We start from the raw sequence: 20,761 nt of genomic DNA, 5'->3' as shown, positions 1-20,761 counted from the left end.
ACCTCCTACCCCAATGAATCTCTCCTTTTCTTCAGTTTGCACTAAGGGTAGGTCTGAGACGACTATTTTAAGATAAGTGTTAGCTTCTAATTTAAAACATCCTTTAACTCAAAATTTTGTCCCATCAAATTTATTATAAAGACAAATCCCACAGAGAAATTGTATAGAAAGTTAAAATTTCTCACATGTTGTGCATTCCTTTGAATTTTTCTTTTCCCATCAGGCAGGCCCAAGTGCAGGCCCCTCTAGAGGATGGCCTGCCTGATACATGTGTAGTTATTTCTAACCTCATCCCGACGTGTGAACTGGTAGGACTGCGTATCAGGCCTCCTGCCCATCACTGCTGTGATGGTGGATGTTTCCATATGATATTACCATAGCAGGTTTAGATTCAATAGTAATTGTACAGCAAACACAAAGTTGCAGATAATTGGCTCACATGATTTTGACACTATTCAGGTTTAATTCAAGTATAATTGCGTCATAAAAATGGACATCATAAAAGATTAGGAACAAAAGTTACTTTTAATTTTGCCCACTTCCCTTCTTCATTTTATTTAATTTTTGAATGACTAAACTGTGCTGAAAGAACTAAAAATAGTGATAAACATGTAGTTAAATGAGAGAAAAGATAGGATAATCCATAAATTAGAGCATCCCTTCTTGTTGTTTAAAAAACAAAAACGAATTTAAATTTGGCCACATAAAGCAATGGAGATGTTATTTTCTGTTTTACAGAATGCAAATGTTTTACTGTATTTTGTCTGCTAGGTAGGAGGAATGTTTGACACGGTGCAGAAGAGCACCCAGTGGACTACAGATTGGGCCCTCCTCCTCCTTCAGATCATTACTTCAGGAACTGTTGACATGCACACTAACAAGTATGTCTTTATCATTTCACATTTTGCTACATGTATGCATGGTATAAGCTTTGATATACTGATGACAGTTTCTGCCACGTCTTATTTACTTGGGTACTATTAAAAATTCTGTGCTTTTAATAAAAATACTCAGTTAAATATGTGTATCTCAGTTTCACTTTAAGATGAAAATAATTATTTTCTTTCTTTTCTCAGTGAATTATTCACAACAGTTCTTGACATGCTTGGTGTTCTCATCAATGGAACATTAGCCTCTGACCTATCAAATGCATCCCCAGGGGGATCTGAAGAGAACAAGCGTGCATACATGAATTTAGTAAAGAAACTGAAAGTAAGTTTGAGATAAGCCTTTATTATGAGCTCAAGTTGTTTATGGATTTATTATCTAGTGCATTTTAATCTACTCATTAAATTAAATGTTAACGATTGTATTCAACTTAATTTAATGTGATTATTTGCTATTTGTTTCACCTAACCTTATCAATACTCAGAAGTTACAAGCAGATAACCTTGATTATTTTTTATTAAAAAAAAGTATATTATGAAATATGTTTAATTTTTTAAAGAACTTTAGAAATCCACTGTTAAATATATAACCAAAATACTAACATTAGATAGATTTAGGATAACTCTATGCTAACTCAGTCCAACCTTAGCCATTTGCATTGAAATTTGTAAATCAATTCATTTGACCACTGACAGAATCTCTGAAACAAACTGTAAGAAAACAGTGCAAAAAAGAAAACAAACAAATCTGATGCATTACCAATCAAATAAATCAATGGTTACCTTGTAATCTGACCCTGGACATGAGAAAGCGTTCTGTTCTGCAGCTCCTGCCTTCTGATTGTGATCGCTATCCTGGATTGTTGTCATTTCAGCACTATGATGTTTGTTGTGTAACAACAGTGGCTTTGTATGTATTCTGTTTTCTACTTAAATAGAAGAAATGAAACACTGAGTACTCTATTTGGAACTGCCTCAAAGACCATGTTCAGGGTTAAAGAACATGTGCTGAACTATAAAAAGGGAAATGTTTCATAGGGGAACTTCCTTCTGGTTAACTTTTGCCTTTATTGTAATTTCTGTCCTATTTTTCACTCACTCTCTCTCATTTTTCTTTAGAAAGAGCTCGGAGACAAACGATCAGAAAGTATTGACAAAGTTCAACAGTTACTACCTTTGCCGAAACAGACATGTGATATCATCACTTGTGAACCTATGGGTTCCTTGATTGACACAAAAGGAAACAAAATTGCTGGTTTTGACTCCATAGATAAAAAACAGGCAAGAGTAAATGTTTTTTTCTCATATATAAATTTATTTACAAAAATCAAATACCTCTTCTTGTCCTACTATAGGCTATATAAAATGTCTTAACTTTGCTGTTGATTTTTTAAAGGCGTATTCATGTCTTCTAAGTGCACTTAGTCATTGGCATTATCATATAATGAGGTCATGTCTTTGAAGATCTTTGATTTAAATGTTTATAGGACTTAAAATGTTTCCCTGAATTTAAGCAAATTTCTGAAACCTACCAAGAGAAAACGCAGTAAAGCTTAGTGTAAAAAGAAAAAAGCTAAAATAAGTTCTGATTTTACTTCAAATTTAGAAGTAGAATATATTTATCAATAAAAATTTTCTTGTAAGCTGTGCATGGTGGCACATGTCTTTAGTCCCAGCTACTTGGGAGGCTGAGGCAAGAGGATTGTTTGAACTCAGGAGTTTAAGGCTGCAAAGGGCTATGATCATGCCCATTAATAGCCATTGCACCCCAGCCTGGGCAACAAAGTAAGACCCTGTCTCTGGGGAAAAAGAAAATCCTTCATGTAGTAAGCTATTTCAAATAAAAATTACTAGGATATTCTCTATTCTTATCAAAAATATTTAATAGACATGTATTTTATGTAAGAAGATATTAAAGAAGGTTCTCTAAAATATGAGAAGATTGGTCAGATACTCTTTTAATGAACATTGAACAACCACAGACATTCCACAATCACCAAGATGGAAGACAGAGTTCTTACCCTCAAGGGGAAGGTAGACAATTACAGTGTAATGAGATTTGTGTGTCATGGTACAGAGAGGGTATTAGGGGATAAAATAGGGTCCTCAGGAAAATTGACACGAGTCATTTTGAAGGATTAAAAGTTAGCTGGGAGGTAGGGAAAATTGTGGTACAAATAAAGGGAGAGTTTATATGAAGACATGAAAGAATGAGACATACCAGGGAATTTAGAGTAGGCTGAGAATCTAGTACCAGTTTGTGGAAAGAAAAAAAGCTAAAGTCATGGTTAAGTTGAGTTTGTAGTGTCAGTGGACTTCTTGGTAGTAAGACATGTGGAATCCATGTGGATATTTATTTTTTACACTGAGGAGAAAGTTCTCATCTCAAGAGAAATATTAGGAAACATTCAATTTACAGGTGGTAACTGAACCTTAGTTTTATTTTATTTTATTTACTTATTTATTTATTTTTGAACTGGAGTCTGACTCTGTTGCACAGGCTGGAGTGCAGTGGCACGATCTTGGCTCCCTGTGACCTGCATCTCCTGGGCTCAAGACATTCTCTTATCTCAGCCTCATGAGTAGCTGGGATTATAGGCACATACCACCACACCTAGCTTTTTTTTTTTCCTTTGTATTTTTAATAGAGACAGGGTTTCACCACATTGGCTAGGCTGGTCTAGAACTCTTAACTTCAGGTGATCCACCTGCCTCTGCCTCCCAAAGTGTTGGGATTGCAGGTGTGAGCCACTATGCCCAGCCTGAACCCTAATTTTAGATGAAACTACTCATAAGAATTAAGTATAGATGACAGGAGTAACACTTATATCTTAGGGAATGACTGAGTAGTTATTTGCAGGGACACTTAAGGAAAAATATTTTTAAGTTTGCATTTTAAGGAAAGTGCCAAGAGATGGCACCAATTAATGTTAAGAATAAAAACAGAGTAAGAGTTTTTTTTTTTTCTAGAGGCAGTAAAGATAAGCGTTGAGAAGTGAAAGACTTTACTTACTCCTGCTGCTACAATTTAATTCTCTAATAATAATATTGTATTCAGAAATTGGCTTATTAAGTACAGGACCCCCATATTGAGCCAAGTTCATATAGATTTGTATTGAAGTTGATACAAACCCAATTAGAGGTTGACTATAACTTCACTCTTAAATTTGATATTATCTTAAAAAGTATAAATAGATAACAGAGATTTAGAACTGCTTATAATTTAGTAAGATTAACTTTGCAATGTTAGAATTTTTTGCAAAACTTTTTAGAATTTTTTATTAGCAAAAATAGGAAATATACATTTACAGTAAAATATCCTAGATTGCCTTATGTTGCCTAAACAGCATCATGTGGTATAAAGAACTGTAGAACTGTGCTTACAAAGGTCTGAATTCTAGCCACTGCTCTCCAGTGACAAAGCTCTGTAACCCTCTCTGCTGTATTCTCGGGTTCTCTATGGCTCATGCCAGCCAAAGTGTTCTCTGAATCCATGTCCTATGCAAGCCTGGCCTATGAATCAGGAAAAGATCAGAGTGTGCTGTCATACAGCGTGTTTTCCTACAGGGTCTCCAGGTGTCAACGAAGCAGAAGGTGTCCCCTTGGGACTTGTTTGAGGGTCAGAAGAACCCAGCTCCTCTGTCCTGGGCCTGGTTTGGGACAGTCCGAGTGGATCGAAGAGTGATCAAGTATGAGGAGCAGCATCACCTCCTGCTGTATCACACACACCACAAGCCCAAGCCCCGCAGCTACTACCTCGAGCCACTGCCCCTGCCTCCTGAGGAGGAAGAGGAAGAGCCTACATCTCCAGTTTCTCAGGAACCAGAAAGGAAGTCAGCTGAGTTATCAGATCAGGGAAAAACCACAACAGATGAAGAAAAGAAAACAAAGGGAAGGAAGCGCAAGACGAAATCCAGCTCAAGAGTTGATGTAAGTGGGGGAAGAACCTTGGCTCTTGAGCATTTAGCATGAGATTTACTTGTGCCCAAATCATATCCCTAGAAATGTTACCAAGAGCAGGATAAGTTTTGTTATGACAGTTCTCCTAACAGGTTTCTGCAGTAATTAACTGAAGGGCACACAATGACTTGTCACAGACAGTCAGATTAAAGCTTTTGACTTTCCTCACTTTTAATAATTTTATTTAATTTTAGGCTTCCATTGTGATATTTAGTTAATATTTCAGTGCCTCCCAAGTTCCTCAGGTTTGAAACTTGAATTTTTTAGAACTATACAGTCCCAAGCTCTCCCATGTTTTTAATATGTCTAAAATATTTATTTTGAGTGGTTGTAAATTAACATAAAAAGCTCTATTTGCTTTTTCTTTGCTAAAAGTTGCAGTTAACATATCCAATAGGATGTTTCTGAGATTTGGTATTTTACTATTCCCTCTTACTCTCCTACATATTGTACTTCTTTACCATGTTTTCAGACTTTATAAAAGACAAAAATAAACCTATTTTAGTAGTTTTACTTCTTCTCTATTAGTGTTCCCCACCTATAACAATGTTTTCATTACAACAGAAATCTATTTGATGGTGATTTAGAAATTATTTTATAAACCTTGAGAAGTAATACATAAATATCTTTCTATTTAAATTCACTTGGGAAATGCTTGATAGAGGATTTGAGACATTTTTAATGAAATTCCACAGTGTTTTCACTGTACAGTGGAAGAAATATTCACCATTTAGTTCAGACATTCACGACTGGCTATTGTTTACCTGTGTGAGAACTAAAATACATCTTTTCCTAGCTGATAGATTGGTGATTAATACTATTCTAGAAATGACCACCACCACTTTTGGATGCTCGAGCATCAGTGCCCCCTTCTCTATCTTCCTATCAGTGTTCCTTTGTCTTGAAGGGATGTTTAAAATGACACTCCAGACTGACACTCCCTGAAATTTGGGGTTTCTAGCCTGTGAGTCCACATGGATGGGCTTTTGTTCTTTTCAGATGCAAAAGCCCTGAAACGCATCCTGTTCCCCAAGTCAGTCTGGTCATGTCCCCTCTTCCTCTATTCTTCCTGAAGCTCCCTCTTTTCAGTGAGATATATTCTTTGATAAAATTGCAGGGAAATGAGACTCTGCTTCCCCTTCATCCTCTAGCACTCGACTAGAGTAGGGAAATTGAGACCTTCAGGTGTGATCCTTAGAGATTTTGGAGCTACTCTAAGGAAGAAGGAGCGTGGGGGTTGAGCGGGTGTCTACTTCTTTAGAATGATGTCTGGAAAATTGCAAGTGAAATACCATCTTGGCCAAGGAATGGTTTTGAAGCACTGTAGGGCTCTCTGGCATAATTCTCCAGACCCAAGGTATCAGAAAGGTCTTCTAATATTAAATGATCAAGAGTCTTAGCAACCGAAGGTGCTTCTTCAGTGGTGAGTGTTGTTCAGTTGGTATTCCTAACACACTTGCAGTCTTTTGAAATAGAATAAGAAGAGATCCTTTTTCGTCTCTGCCCACTGCAAACCAGGTACTTTTTAAGTCAAGGAAAAGTTTAACACAAATGAATATTTTCCAGGGCATTTATTAACACTCTTCCTTCCATCTTCTCCTTTATAAAAAACAACTTTGTACATTGGGATAGGAGGTATCTCAGATAGCTTACTGAAGTTATTTGCATTAATTAGCTGTGTGATATGTGGAGTTAAGTAACTTTTTAAAAAATTTTATGTTGAAGGAATATCCACAGAGCAACATATACCGAGTGCCTCCTAATTACTCGCCCATCTCCTCCCAAATGATGCACCATCCGCAGTCCACCTTGTGGGGTTACAACCTTGTGGGCCAGCCCCAGCAGCCTGGCTTTTTCCTTCAGAACCAATCTCTTACTCCAGGTATGTGACAAGAAAGCACAGGTCACTCAGGGATGAGAAGGAGCTTGCGGTTCTCTTTGCTTTTAACCTGAAACCTCCACAAAACTTGGACATTTCAGGAACTAAGTGCTCAGTTGACATTTCTGTAATTCCCTTCACACAGATTTTTTTTTTTTTTTCTAAAATAAGGTTAAATTGCCAGTTTATGTATTGATTTTGGGACTTTTATTCAGTGTTAAAGGAAATTAGCTACTGATTAAAATCTAAGCTATAAGATATAAAAGTTGATTAAGATTTTGTGTTGTAAAATTTGTATTTTTTTATCAGCTATAATTCTTACTAGCACAGTGTTGCACAGTGTCTTTTATTGTTCTGAATTATCATGGCAACTAAGAAAATTGGTTCAGCAAGATTTAGATAACAACAAGGAAAACTACCATAGTAAATGTTCCTGAATTTAGTATTGCTATGGTTTGAGCCCAAGTAGATTTCTCATCCCAAATGAAGATTGTCTAAATGAAGACATCTCTTAATTAGAAATGAATTCAGTTTTCTTTCTGTATGAAACATTGCATGTGTTAGCATATTTAAATTATTTGAAATCTGTTAGCATTGTTAAGATGTGCCATTTTAACAAATAATTTTTTAAATTGTGATTTTTATTATAACTTGAATGTGACATTTTGAGGTCTATGGAAGAAAATGTTTTGCAGCTTATAGCGGGGGAAAATCCTATTTTATCCTCTAAATTAGTGGTTAAAGGAACTGGTCTGGTAGTTAAGAGTTTTAGGTTCAAATCTGGTTCTGCCACTCTCTTGCTACATAATTTTGGCGAAATCGTAATTTCTGTGTGCCTCATTTTCATCATCTGTAAAATGAGTATGCTAATATCTATTCCCATAGGGTAGGGGATTCAGTTATTTTTTCAAGAATGTATTGAGCTTCATGATATACTGGACCCCATTTTGGATGCTAGGATATTACAGTGAATAAAATACGCACAATACCTACTTTTTAAAAGATGAAATAAAGTTTATGTTACACACACATACATATGTAAGATTTAAAAGTAAATTTTACTAATTATATAGCCTTTTGAAGGTAGCCTGACTCCAGACATGTTCAATAAGTGATCTTCACACGTTCCTAGCTCAGGGCATTTGTACTTGCTGGCCCCTTATCCTACAGTGCTCTCCCTCAGATATCTACATGACATCCTGCCTGTCTCCATTGGGCTTGGTCACAAATTACTTTCTCACTGAGACCTTCACTAACCACCCTGTCTTAAATTGTAAACCCATACCCCTTCCTTTTACCCTCTGTTTTTCTCTTTTTTCTGTTTCTCTGTTGCAGGGATGTCCAACCTTTTGGCTTCTTTGGGCCACATTGGAAGAAGAATTGTCTTGGGCCACACATAAAATACACTAAAAATAGGTGATGAACGACAAACAAACAAAAAAATCACAAAACTCATCATGTTTTAAGAATGTTTACGAATTTTTGTTGGGCTGCATTCAAAGTCACCCTGGGCCGCATGCAGCCCACAGGCCATGAGTTGGACAAGCTTGCTCTACAGCATCAGACTTGCTTGTATCTTACTTTCTTGTTGATTTATTAACTTACCAGAGTATAAGCCTCGTGGCAGATATTTTTTTCTGTTATGTGCACTATAGTATCCCCAGAAATTGGAAGGACCTCTGGCTTTATAGTAGACCCTTAAGAATAGATTGTTGAGTGAATGAATGTAGACTGCGAAGAGCAAACTAGACTCAGTGTGGAAAAGAATAATGCAATCATCATCTTTTTAAACTTCCTCTTTTTAATCCCAAGGTCCTTGTCAATTTTTGGCTGTTTTAAACTTTGGAGATCTAGAAGTTTCTTTGTAGATATCGACACACAAGGACTGTCTGCAAATTGAAAGCTAACTACTTTATAAAAGCACATAATCTCTCCCTGTAGAATACTATAGAAATGTTTTTATAAATTGAGGAACTTTAGGTATGAGATGGCATTTAAAAAATACATTTTGGGCTGCGCACAGTGGTTCATGCATGTAATCCCAGCACTCTGGCAGGTCAAAGCGGAAAGATCACCTGAGGTCAGGAGTTCAAGACCAGTCTGGCCAATGGTGAAGCCCCCTATCTACTAAAAATACAAAAAAAAAATTAGTCAGGCATTATTGTGGGTGTCTGAAATCCCAGCTTCTTGGGAGGCTAAGGGAGAATCACTTGAACCTGGGAGGTGAAGGCTGCTTGAGCCGAGATCATGTCATTGCACTACAGCCTGGGTGACAGAGTGAGACTCCAAAAAGTAAAAATTAATAAATTAATTTGGAAAAAAAATTATTATTGAGAATTTTAAATGAGCAAATTTATTTTCATTTAAAAAAGCATCATCTAAAGTTACAGAACTGTATGTACAGCGTGACAGCATGATTCCATCTGTATACAGTTTAAATGCAGAACAGTCCCCCTCCATTACTCACATACAAATACATAGGTATCTTTCCTAATCTTTCTTATATGTACACACCAGTATGATAAAGTTATAAGAAAATGCATAGGATAATAAACTCCAAATTCAGAATAGCATTTGGTAGGAGTAAGTGAGGAAAGTAATTAGATATACAAAGAGCTTCAGCCGTATTTTGTTTCATTAGTTTCTCAGTGGTACAAGATCATAGAGTTAGGAAAATTTTTAAAAAGTAGATCATATTTTAATCTTTAGAGAGAATTTTTCTTTTCTATGAATGAGTCTGTTTTTACATATTAATATATGTAATTCTTAACACATAATATATGTTCTGATCGTTGCTTCAACAAAAGTTACCCTGCCATGTGTTACTTAGATTGATCTTTCGTTTTTGCAAATGTTCATCAAATGCTGCTGAATAACTTTGTAAATAAAAGAAGATGACTGAGGCAAATCTCACTCATTTTAGAGGTTTATGGTGCCAAGGTTGAGGACAAGCCTGGGAAAAAGGAACACAATTATCACAGGAACAGCTGTGCTTTTTCCAAAGAGGGTTTGGGGACTTGAGTATTTGAAGGGGAAAGAGTAGCCAGTGGGGGAAAGAAGGAAGAAAGGGAAGGGGAAAGTAGATAAAAGGAGTAAGCAGTTTCATTCTTTTGAGGCTCTGATCAACATTCCCTGAATCTACATTTTATAGCAGGTTAAAGGTTTAGTCAATTATGGTGGTGAATCTGCATTTTAACTTAAGGTTAAGTAAACATAGAGTAGAGGAAGAGGTCAAATACGTGTTTGTCTCTGTTAAGTGGAGGGATGACATCTAGTTCTGTCCTGCTTCCCCGCACTGCCCCCATCCCACCATAAAGATAAACTGTTATTTTTAGGGTAAATCTCTTGGAGCCCATGAGGAATTTCCTTGTGAGCAAATTATGAGGGAGGTCCCTGGGGAGGTATGTAGCCTTCTATCTTTCAGCTATCTATTTAGGAAACAAAATGAGAGATTGTTTTGCATGACTCAGTTCCCACCATTGACCTTTACCTTTGTCAGAGTGAGTTTGGCGTCTCAACATTTTTAGTTTCCTTTCACAACTTCATAAATTGTATTGCTGATTGTCATACTGAGTCTTTAAAAAAAATGTAGGTTTTTCAAAAATAAAAACAGCTTTATAATGTTTGTTTTCATCATATAGTTTGCTTTATAAAAAAGATGAAACAATATTTGTGAGGTGCTTATGTAGAGGTTTTTTTCATTTATATATATCAAAGACTATTTTTGGCAAATGAAGAATTGACATTTATCGTGAAGGCAGCAAATGTTGACCTTTTTCCCCCTAACTTTTAAAGGCATATGATAAATTATATATACAAATATGCTAAGGATTCCTGTGGTTTTTTTAGCATCAATATAATAGTTGTTTGTTTGATTTTTTTAGCCTTCAAAAAAGATGTGTTCTGTCATTACAATTATGGTATTTGAAGTTTGCAAGCATTTCAAGATTTTAAAGTATTGTCATGCTCTGCTACAAAACAGACGTTTTCATTTTGTGGTGGTGAAAAGGCTTCAATAACATGAGCTTCAGATTTGATGAAAAGTACAAAAGGATTTATATGGATGGCTTAAGAACTTGGCAAAATGCATCACAAAGGCAGTATGTTTTATACAATATGTTCCTGAGGGCCTTGCCTAATTTAAAACCCATGTAATTATGAAATTATGCCAACAATTGTGTGTTTTACTCATTTCAATTTATGAACTGAAGACCCTCCATGAAGTTACATCAAAGTAGTATAATTCACTCCTACATCACTCCTGCATCTTTTGTAAATTATGCAACTCAATAGGTCTTCAATGTTTGTGGCAGGTGGGACAGTGCATTGTTTTCCACTTTGCTCATATAGTGAGACTTAGGTGAAAACTGTGTTTCGATAAAATAAGAAGACCTGTTACATTAACATAGTTAGAAAGCCTTTCCTTCTGGCTGCTTTCATAGGTGGCTCCAGGTTGGACCCTGCAGGCTCCTTTGTCCCAACCAACACCAAACAGGCTCTGTCCAACATGCTACAGCGACGCTCCGGTGCCATGATGCAGCCGCCTTCTCTTCATGCAATCACATCGCAGCAGCAGTTGATACAGATGAAGCTTCTGCAGCAGCAACAGCAACAGCGGCTTCTCAGGCAAGCCCAGACTCGGCCTTTCCAACAGGTTTGTCCAGACCCAGCAATGGAGTCCTTTGCATTTCATTACCTCCACTAGCTTGGGATAAGTTTGGGGTATGTGGCATATTCTTCCTGTGTTTATATCCCTATATCTTTGTGTGAGTGCAGGTCTCTCTCTCTCTCTCTTTCTCTCTCTCTCTCTTACAGGCTTATAAATAACTCCATTGTGTTTTACTGTTATCATTGATCAAATAAGAATTTGATATGTCTTAGGTTTATTAAAAAGCATGCCTCAAAACAAAAAGAAGGGCTGATGACTTTCTGGTTAATTAGAAGAGGCAGGCCTTTTATCCTTGAGGTGACCTTCCCTGAGTGCTCATTTTCTATTATAATTACCACCATATTCTGTACTACCTTTACCTCTTGTTTCATATATTATTTTTAAACTTATTACTGTGAGGGAGTCCTGATGTTTCTTAGATTTTCTCCGATAGTGCCCTGCCTTTACTCTTTAAGTGTATATTTAATAAAGCCTAGAGCAGATAATAAATTATAAACAACAGTCAGGATCTGAATGCATACAATTTAATTTTTGATTTTTATTTCTGTTTTTGTGCCCTATAACCCAGTTTTCTTTATAAAATACAGTAATCATGTTTAAGAAAACATCAGCATTTAGTATAAACTCCTGAAAAACCTATGCGTCCTTATAAATACATTAAAGTGTGAGGTGAGAATGGGGAGTTCTTTTTCTGGTTTCTGTATACTTGTATTTTCTAGCTTTTCTAAAATGATCATGCACTATTTTGATAATAATAGCTAACACTAATGGAGCACTTACTATATGCCAAAACATTTCTAGGCATTTTAAATGTATTAGCTATCTTAGATCCCAGGGTAACTCTATGAATAAGGTACTTTCCTGATCCTCAAATGGAAATAGCCAATCTATAAGGATATCCTGCTCTAAGGATATTTAGAAAAACACTCACAGTGTTTTCAACATAGCAAGAAATTCAAATGCTTTAAAAAATGTTCTTTGTCTTTTGGATAACTTTCTAGGCATATCTCCATTGTGTAACTTACAGCACTCCTGTGTTAGGGCCACTTAGTGATTTTGGTGGGTGGTGATGGTGAGATTAGTCATCCATTCTTAAAAATGGTTCTTTTTTTACCTGAATTATAAGGACAAGAGAGAAGAAACTAATTGAACTGTGTGATAATGCAGGCAACAGTCATCACGTACTTGTCTCTCCCTGACCTCTAGCGATTGCTTTAGCTCCCTGTCAGAAAAGATGGGCCTAAACTGCTGCTTGTACATAAATGATGAAACAATTGATTAAAATATCAAATTCATCTGCCTAAATAAGCAACATGTTTGGAGCCATTTAAAACCTCATTGGGATTTTTAGCTCTTTTTGGGAATGAGCAAAAATAGAATTATACTATTGCTTCAGATCATTTTTGAGTTAAAAAATTTCACTAGCAGTTGAAAAACCATCCCACAAGAATGAATTTAGCCTTCTTTTAAAGTGATAAAGCCTAGGACCAGGTGCGGTAGCTCATGCCTATAATCCCAGCACTTTGGGAGGTTGAGGTGGGTGGATCACTTGAGGCCAGGAGTTCAAGATCAGCCCTGCCAACATGGTAAAACCTTGCCTCTACTAAAAAAAAAAAAAAAAAAAAATTAGTCGGACATGGTGGAGCATGCCTGTAGTCCCAGCTACTTTGGAGGCTGAGGCAGGGAAATCGCTTGAACCTGGGAGGTGGAGGTTGCAGTGTGCTGGGATCACATGCAAAATATATGTTATAATATGTGAAATTTATTATGGAGAAGAAATCTGGCTTAAAGTTTAGTGATAGCTTAGTAGTTTGGATTGTTATTCAATGTCAGTTTGAAATTATTGATTCTTGGCATGTAAAAATAAATACTATTATGGATAGGATGCTAATGGTGAAGGCATAAATAATGGCTAGTTTTACATAATGTGGGTACAAGAGGTTTTTGTCGGGATTAATTTAAGTAATTATGGTGGGTGCTAGTAGGGGGATCAGTATTATTAGAGTGATGGAGGAGTGCATTTTTACTTTTATTTGGAGTTGTACCAATGTTTTTGGCTTCTAAGACCAATGGATAACTACTATCCTTTAAAAGTTGAGAAAGCAAAGCTGTTAGGCTTGGGGGCATGAGTTAGCAGTTCTTGTATACTTTCTTGGTAGTTAAGAAGTTATAATCTTCTATTATTAGATTCACAATCTAATGTTTTGGTTAAACTATAGCTACAGGGTGTTAGCCCTATAATCACCTTGGGGTCTAAGGTGAGGAGGAGGATTGGTGCCATATGTATTAGTATTAGTGTATTTTCTCATGTAAATAGAGGTTTTACATTGCTAGTACTATATGTTAATGGCCCTTGCTGTGTTGAAGTAAATATATATAGTGAGTATAGAGCTGTAATTAGTATATTGAAACCTGTAAATACAATGGTAAAGTTGGATCAAGAGAAGGAGGCTAAGATTTTAAGAAGCTACCAGGTTAATAGTTGGGGGCAAGGCGAGATTGGCAAGGTTTGCTAGAAGTTATCAGAGAGCCAGGAGTGGGAATAGTGTTTGGAGGCCTCGGGTGAATATTATAGTTCGGCTGTGAATTCGTTCGTAATTTGAGTTTGCCAGGCAGAGTAGTAGAGATGAAGTAAATCCATGGGCGATTATTAGGATTATTGCGCCAGTAAAGCTTCAGGGAGTTTGAATGAGGATAGCTAAGATAATGAGTACTATATGGCTAACGGAAGAGTAGGCGATGAGTGATTTTAGGTCCGCTTGTCGTAAGCAGATAGAACTTGTTATAACTATATCTCATAGAGATAAAATCAGGAAAGGGTTACTTACTTTTTCTGTTAGGGGATTAAGGATGGGGGTAACTCGTATCATGCCGTAGCCACCCAGTTTTAGCAGGACTGCTGCAAGTACTATTGAGCCAGCAATTGGGGCTTCAACATGGGCTTTGGGTAGTCATAGATGAAGTCCGTACAGGGGTGTTTTGACTATAAAGGTTATTATACACCCTAACCATATAACATTATTAGTTCAGGAGAGTAATAGTTCTTTGGTATTAACTGTTACTACTAGGATATTTAAGGATCCTAAGCTGCTTAAGTGATAGAGGAGTGTAATAAGTAGTGGAAGAGATCCTGCTAGTGTGTAGAATAAGAAGTGTGAGCCAGCATTGAGGCGCTCTGGTTGATACCGCCAGTGGGTGATAATAACTAGGGTGGGGATTAGGGTAGTTTCAAACAGGATATAAAATAGGATTAGTTCTGTAGCTGTAAATGTTATGATTAGGGAGATTTGTAAGAAAATTAATATTGAGATATATAGTTTTTCTCGTGGGAGGGAATTGTTGTAGAGGTGCTGTTGTGTTGTTAAGATCATTAGTGGTAATAGGTTTTTAGGGTTAGGAGAGGTGATGTTAATGGGTCTGAGAAGAAAGTAGTGATAAATTACATGAACTATTTGGTAGATATAGGAGTATAAGGGTAAAAGCACTAATTAATAAGCTGCAGGTTATTATATTAGTTGATATTATATGGCTCTTTGAAAGTCATATTATTGGAAATATCATGATTGTTGGTAGGATAATTTTTAACATTGAAGTAGATTTAAATTTTGCACATAATCTAAGCCATATAGATTAGAAATTAAATAAGGCTAAACCTATACTGCAGCTTCGCATGTGGCGAATACTAGTAGAATAATAGGTATTATACATATTAATATTAGGTATATATTTAACGTTGTGAGTGTTGCTATAATGAATAGTGATAATATTATGCCTTCCAAACATAGTAGAGATGATATTAGGTGAGACCTATAGATTAATAATCCTAGTAAAGATATATGCTAGTACGGTATTAATGTAGATGAAAGGCACTTTGGTATATATGATTTATCATAATCTAATGAGTCGAAATCATTTGTTTTGATTAAACTATATACCAACTCAATTCAATCTAATCCCTTTTGGGTTCATTTGTAGGCTAACCTTAGTGCAAAAATAATAAGTAGAACTAGAATTATATTGATGGTTAGTATTAAGTTATTTGTTTGGGTTGCTCATGGCAGGGGTAGTAGTAGGGCGATCTCTAGATCAAAAAGAAGAAATGTGATAGCGACTAGGAAAAATTTTATAGAAAAAGGCAGATGGGCAGAGGTTGTAGGGTCAAATCCACATTCGTAGGAGTTATATTTTTCTGCATATAAATTTAATTGTGGTATTCAAAATGTAATGGTAATTAATAGTAAGGCTAGTAGAATATTAGTTATTAGGATTAGTGCTAGATTAATTATTCTCTCTTGAGCTTATCGAGGCCTATTGATTGGAAGTCAGTGGTACTGTTTATGCTAAGAGAATAGGATCCTCATCAGTAGATAGAAATATAGAGGAATAGTCATACTACATCTACGAAATGTCAGTATCATGCGACGGCTTCAAAGCCGAAACAGTGGTTGGATGTGAAATGATATAGTTGTTGGCGAATATAGCATGGGGCAAGGAAAGTGGTTCCAGTGATAACGTGGAGGCCATGGAAGCCTGTAGCTGTGAAGAATGTGGAGCCGTAAATTCTGTCAGAAATAGTAAAGGAAGTTTCAAAGTACTCTGATATTTGTAGATAGGTAAAGTAGATTCCTAGTGCGATAGTTATGGATAGTGCTTGAGCTGATTCTTCTCAGTCAGCTTCTATTAGGCTATGATGTGCTCAAGTAATTGTGACTCCTGATGTGAGTAGGACAGCTGTATTTAAAAGTGGTACTTCCATTGGATTAAGGGGGAAGATACCTGTAGAAGGTCAATGTCCTCCTGTTTGTGGGGTTGGTGCTAAACTAGAGTGATAAAATGCTCAGAAGAAACCAGTGAAAAAGAAGACTTCTGAAGTGATAAATAGGATTATTCCATATTGTAGACCTTTTTGAACAGGTATAGTGTGATGGCCTTGATATGTGCTTTCTCGTACTACATCACGTCATCATTGAAATATTGTTATTGCACTAGCTAATAATCCTGCAGTAAGGAGGAGGGTATAGTGGAAATGGAATCATGTAATTAGGCCGGAGGTTAATAGAAAAGCTCATAGGGCTCCTGTTAGTGGTCAGGGACTTGGGTTGACTATGTGATAAGCGTGTGTTTGGTGTGTCATTATGAATTATCATGTAGGTAGAGGCTCACTAGAAGTGTGAAAACATAGGCTTGGATTAGAGCCACACCTAATTCGAGGGTGATTAATAAAATAGTAACGATAATAGTAATTACAGAAGAGGAGAGATAGATAGATAGAAGAGTTAGTGCAGTATCTCCGAGTAGATGTATTAATAGGTGGCCTGCTGTGATGTTGGTTGTTAGTCATACGGCTAGTGCTACTGGTTGAATACAAAGGCTAATTGTTTCAATAATAATTAATATAGGAATAAGAGGGTTAGGTGTTCCTTGAGGTAGGAAATGGGCAAGGGATGCTTTTGTTTTAAATCGAAGTCCTATGAGTACAGTTGCTGCTCACAGAGGGATTGCTATACCTAGATTTATTGATAGTTGAGTAGTGGGTGTAAATGCATAGGGTGTAAGCCCAAGAAGTTTGTTTAGGGCGATGAAGGTAATTAGAGCTAGAAGTATAAGGGATCAGGTTCGTCCTTTAATGGAATGAGCTATTATTATTTGTTTTAGTGTAAGTTGAATTAGTCATTGTTGAAGGGGGGAAAATCGGTTATTGGTTAGGTTGTTAGAGGGTATAATTAGTGTAGTGGGAAATAAAATAATTAATACTACTAGGGGGATTCCTAAGATTATCTGGATACTGAAGGAGGTAAATAGATTTTGGTTCATTTTAGTTCTCAAGTTGTTTTATGTTTTTGTGTTTTAGTTAATTTTGATGGTAGAGTAATGTGGAAAGTAAAATTCAGTATTTTTAGTTGAATAATATAAAAGAGGGTTACAACTATTGATAGACTCACCATTGGTCATGGTGAAATATCTAGTTGAGGCATTCACTGTAGAGAGAGGTGTTCTTTCAGTCTTTAACTTAAAAGGTTAATGCTAGGTAGCTTTACAGTGATATGATATATAAGTATGAGGCTCATACTTCGAAATCTTGGAAATAAATAAATTCTAGGACAATAGGTATGAAGTTGTGATTTGATCCGCAAATTTCTGAGCATTGCCCATAAAATAGTCCTGGTCGTATGGAAGCTAGTATGGCTTGGTTTAAGCGTCCTGGATTGCATCTGTTTTAATGCCTAGCGATGGAACGGCTCATGAGTGTAAGATGTCTTGTGATGAAATTAGCATACGAATATCTGCTTCTATTGGTAGAGTTGTTCGATTATCTACTTCAAGAAGTCGGAATTCGCCGGGTTCAAGGAAGTAGGTTGGTATAATATAAGAGTCAAAGGCTAGGTCTTCGTAGTCTGAATATTCATAGCTTCAGCATCATTGGTGTCCAGTTGCTTTAAGGGTTAAATAGGGTTTATTAAATTTGTCTGTTATGTATAAAATACGTAGGGATGGAAGAGCAATTATAATAAGAATGATCGCGGGTAGGATGGTTCAGATTATTTCGATTTCTTGAGCATTTATAGTGCTAGTATGAGTTAATTTTGTAGTAAGTGTTAGGGAAATAACGTATAGGACTAGTGAGCTAATTAGGAAAATAATTATAAGGGCATGATCATGAAAGGCAATAAGTTCTTCTATAATGGGAGATGTAGCGTTTTGTAGGCCTAATTGAGCTGGTGTTGCCACTAAGATATATAGATTTTTGGTCTATAACTTTGACAAAGTTATGTAATTATTTTACTAACATCTTATTGAAAAAGTCATAGGATCTATGGGATTGGCTTGAAACCAATTTTTGGGGGTTCAAATCCTTCCTTTTTCGTTTAGAGCTTTTACCTAAGTAGACTCTTCAAATGTGTGAAAAGGAGGGGGGGCAGCCATAGAGCCATTCTAGGTTGGTAGATATTTGCTCAATGCTTAAAACTTTTCATTTTGAGGAGAAGGCTTCTCAGATTATAAAAATTATTAGAATAACTGCTGTCAGTGAGATAAATGAGCCTACAGATGAGACAATATTTCACATAGTGTACGCATCGGGGTAATCTGAATATTGTCGAGGCATTCCGGATAGGCCAATAAAGTGCTGTGGAAAGAAAGTTATGTTTACGCCCACAAATATATAAAAAATGAATTTTAGCATAAGTTTGGTCAAGTGTATAACCTGAGAATAGTGGGAAGCAGTGAATAAAGCCCCCTATAATAGCAAATACTGCTCCTATTGATAAAACGTATGGAAATAGGCTACTACGTAGTACGTGTCATGTAGGACAATGTCTAATGATGAGTTGGCTAATACAATTCCTGTTAGCCCACCTACGGTGAAAAGAAAGATAAAACCCAGAGCTCATAGTATCGCAGGAGATCATTTAATATTACCACCATGTAGCGTAGCTAGTCAGCTAAATACTTCTACTCCAGTAGGGATGGCAATGATTATGGTAGCTGATGTGAAGTATGCGTGTGTATCTACATCTATACCTACTGTGAATATATGGTGGGCTCATATGATGAAGCCTAGAAAGCCAATAGATATTATAGCTCAGACTATTCCTATATATCCTAATGGTTCTTTTTTGTTAGAATAATATGTTACAATATGTGAAATTTATTATGGAGAAGAAAATATGTTGTTATTTTCTTCTGCACTCCAGCCTGGGCTACAGAGTGAGATATCATCTCAAGAAAAATAAATAAGTAAGTGAAGTAAAACTTGCTACTTTATTTTTTCATATCTACTTTTTTATCACAAGGCTTAGTTTTTCTTATTTATAGCCCACTTTCAAACTGTTACTGCCAAATTTAGCTTTGACTCACTGTTAAGTGGTTCCTAGCACTGAGGGAAAACCCACTGGATCATTTATGGGTAAATATACCTATCCTTAAAAGGTTCACTTCCTGATAGAAGCCATGACAAAGGATTTCAGCAAGCATTTAATTGAATAATTTACATGTAATCAAAGATATCCTTGCATATTTGGAGAAGTGTACCCAGATGACACTATCGCTTTGCTTTCTCGTACCAAAAGTACCTGGCCCTGTACTTTTGTACCACCTGTTGTACTGCTTGTACCAATGGGAATTAATTGTTAGTTCATTCTTTTTCTGATTCTTTTGTGCTAATTCCATCACAGTGCTGGATTTTTTCTTTATTCTTCTCTTTTTAAACTTTTAAGACCAGAAATGCCTTCTTCAAATAGTAAAAGCTCAACTGCATAATTGTGATGGTACAGTATTCAATTCTTCATCTCAGACTCACTTCATATGAAGTGTTGAAACTTAACTTTGGAATCTCTGAAGGGCTTTCACAAGTAAGATATGTCTTTTTCTCTCTTATCTTTCTTCAAGTGTTAGATAATTGAGGAAAATAGTATTCTTAAAGGAAGATAAATGCATACATTGTACAGTCACAGGGACAGTGATCCTGTAATACATGGAGCTAATGAGATTTGCATGTAGCATCTGCCATAGTACCTCTACTTAGGAGGGTCTGAGGAAATGTTAGTGCCTTTCCTCTCTCTTAATAGATCATATATAAGCTATTAATATACCTGGAATTTAGCTAAATGTTGTGTTATGGCAGAAAAAATTTCTCCTTGTGAAAATCCTTCAAAATCTAGAGACAGAATTATATGGAATGTAAACAACATTGATCAATTGTATATGTTACTGAGCACAACTATTTGCTTTTCTAATAAGTACTGACCATTTCATGGTATGGCAGGAAAATTTTCTCAGGTCACTCACCTACATATGATATGAATTTCTCTAGCTACGTAACAATTAGTAATATAGTTATTTTTTTTCATTTTTTGGTTTCTTGTAGAGAAAAGTAAGTAGATATATTTTTACCCATATCCTAGTAATTTTCTTATTTCAGAGGTCCATTTTCTTAAACATAACAAACATATTAGAGAATTTCCATTTATCATAACCTTCGAAACTGATTTTGGAATTCAGCAGGTGCTTTTACAGGTTGATGAGTTTCTCCAGATTTTGGATGTGACTGCTTCCTAGGACAGTTGTCTAGTAATCCATTGGTTACCCCTTTTTCTTAGGAGGTCAAACACTAGGATGTATACTATTTTGTATCATTCTTTCATCTGCTAAGCACAGGGTACAAATCTATGAGCTGTGTATCAAATAAATAATGCAAGATTTGAGCAGTGGTTTTCAGGAGGCTAAAGTTTCTTAGTAGCCTTAATTCTCAGCAGTCTGCTTTCTATCCAGACACCCATCTCATAGCTTTCTTTCCCAGTGCTTCCAGAAACTGACCCTTCTAGTGATGTCTGCTATGGTTGTTTTGGAAACCTAAATGGGAAAGGT

The 20,761-nt window shown here is 36.1% G+C and overlaps 2 protein-coding genes across 8 annotated transcripts in view; one reads left to right on the top strand and one right to left on the bottom strand.

Moving 5' to 3' along the window:
- P2RY12 (purinergic receptor P2Y12) overlaps positions 1–1,834 on the bottom strand; it is a 47,032-nt gene extending 45,198 nt beyond the window's left edge. Inside the window, exon 1 of the mRNA XM_032263160.1 lies at positions 1,671–1,834. The gene's annotated coding sequence lies outside the window, so the exon portion shown is untranslated. The remainder of the gene's footprint in view (positions 1–1,670) is intronic.
- The window catches only part of MED12L (mediator complex subunit 12L), a 363,897-nt gene that overhangs the window by 309,175 nt on the left and 33,961 nt on the right, over positions 1–20,761 (top strand). For 6 of the 7 annotated variants that reach the window (XM_032263096.1, XM_032263069.1, XM_032263086.1 and 3 more), the window contains 6 exons: positions 772–881; positions 1,077–1,212; positions 2,007–2,168; positions 4,455–4,817; positions 6,573–6,729; positions 11,169–11,380. In XM_032263096.1, the coding sequence (XP_032118987.1) occupies positions 772–881; positions 1,077–1,212; positions 2,007–2,168; positions 4,455–4,817; positions 6,573–6,729; positions 11,169–11,380 (1,140 nt within the window). Of the gene's footprint in view, positions 1–771; positions 882–1,076; positions 1,213–2,006; positions 2,169–4,454; positions 4,818–6,572; positions 6,730–11,168; positions 12,306–20,761 lie in introns of those variants that run through there. The other variant, XM_032263105.1, reaches the window with a different exon arrangement.

This window comes from Sapajus apella, unplaced genomic scaffold (genome assembly GCF_009761245.1).
Source record: "Sapajus apella isolate SASKATOON/1434 unplaced genomic scaffold, GSC_monkey_1.0 scaffold4, whole genome shotgun sequence".
NCBI lineage: Eukaryota > Metazoa > Chordata > Mammalia > Primates > Cebidae > Sapajus > Sapajus apella.
The sequence above is the reverse complement of the archived record's forward strand: the minus strand, read 5'-3'. Positions and strand labels throughout refer to the sequence as shown.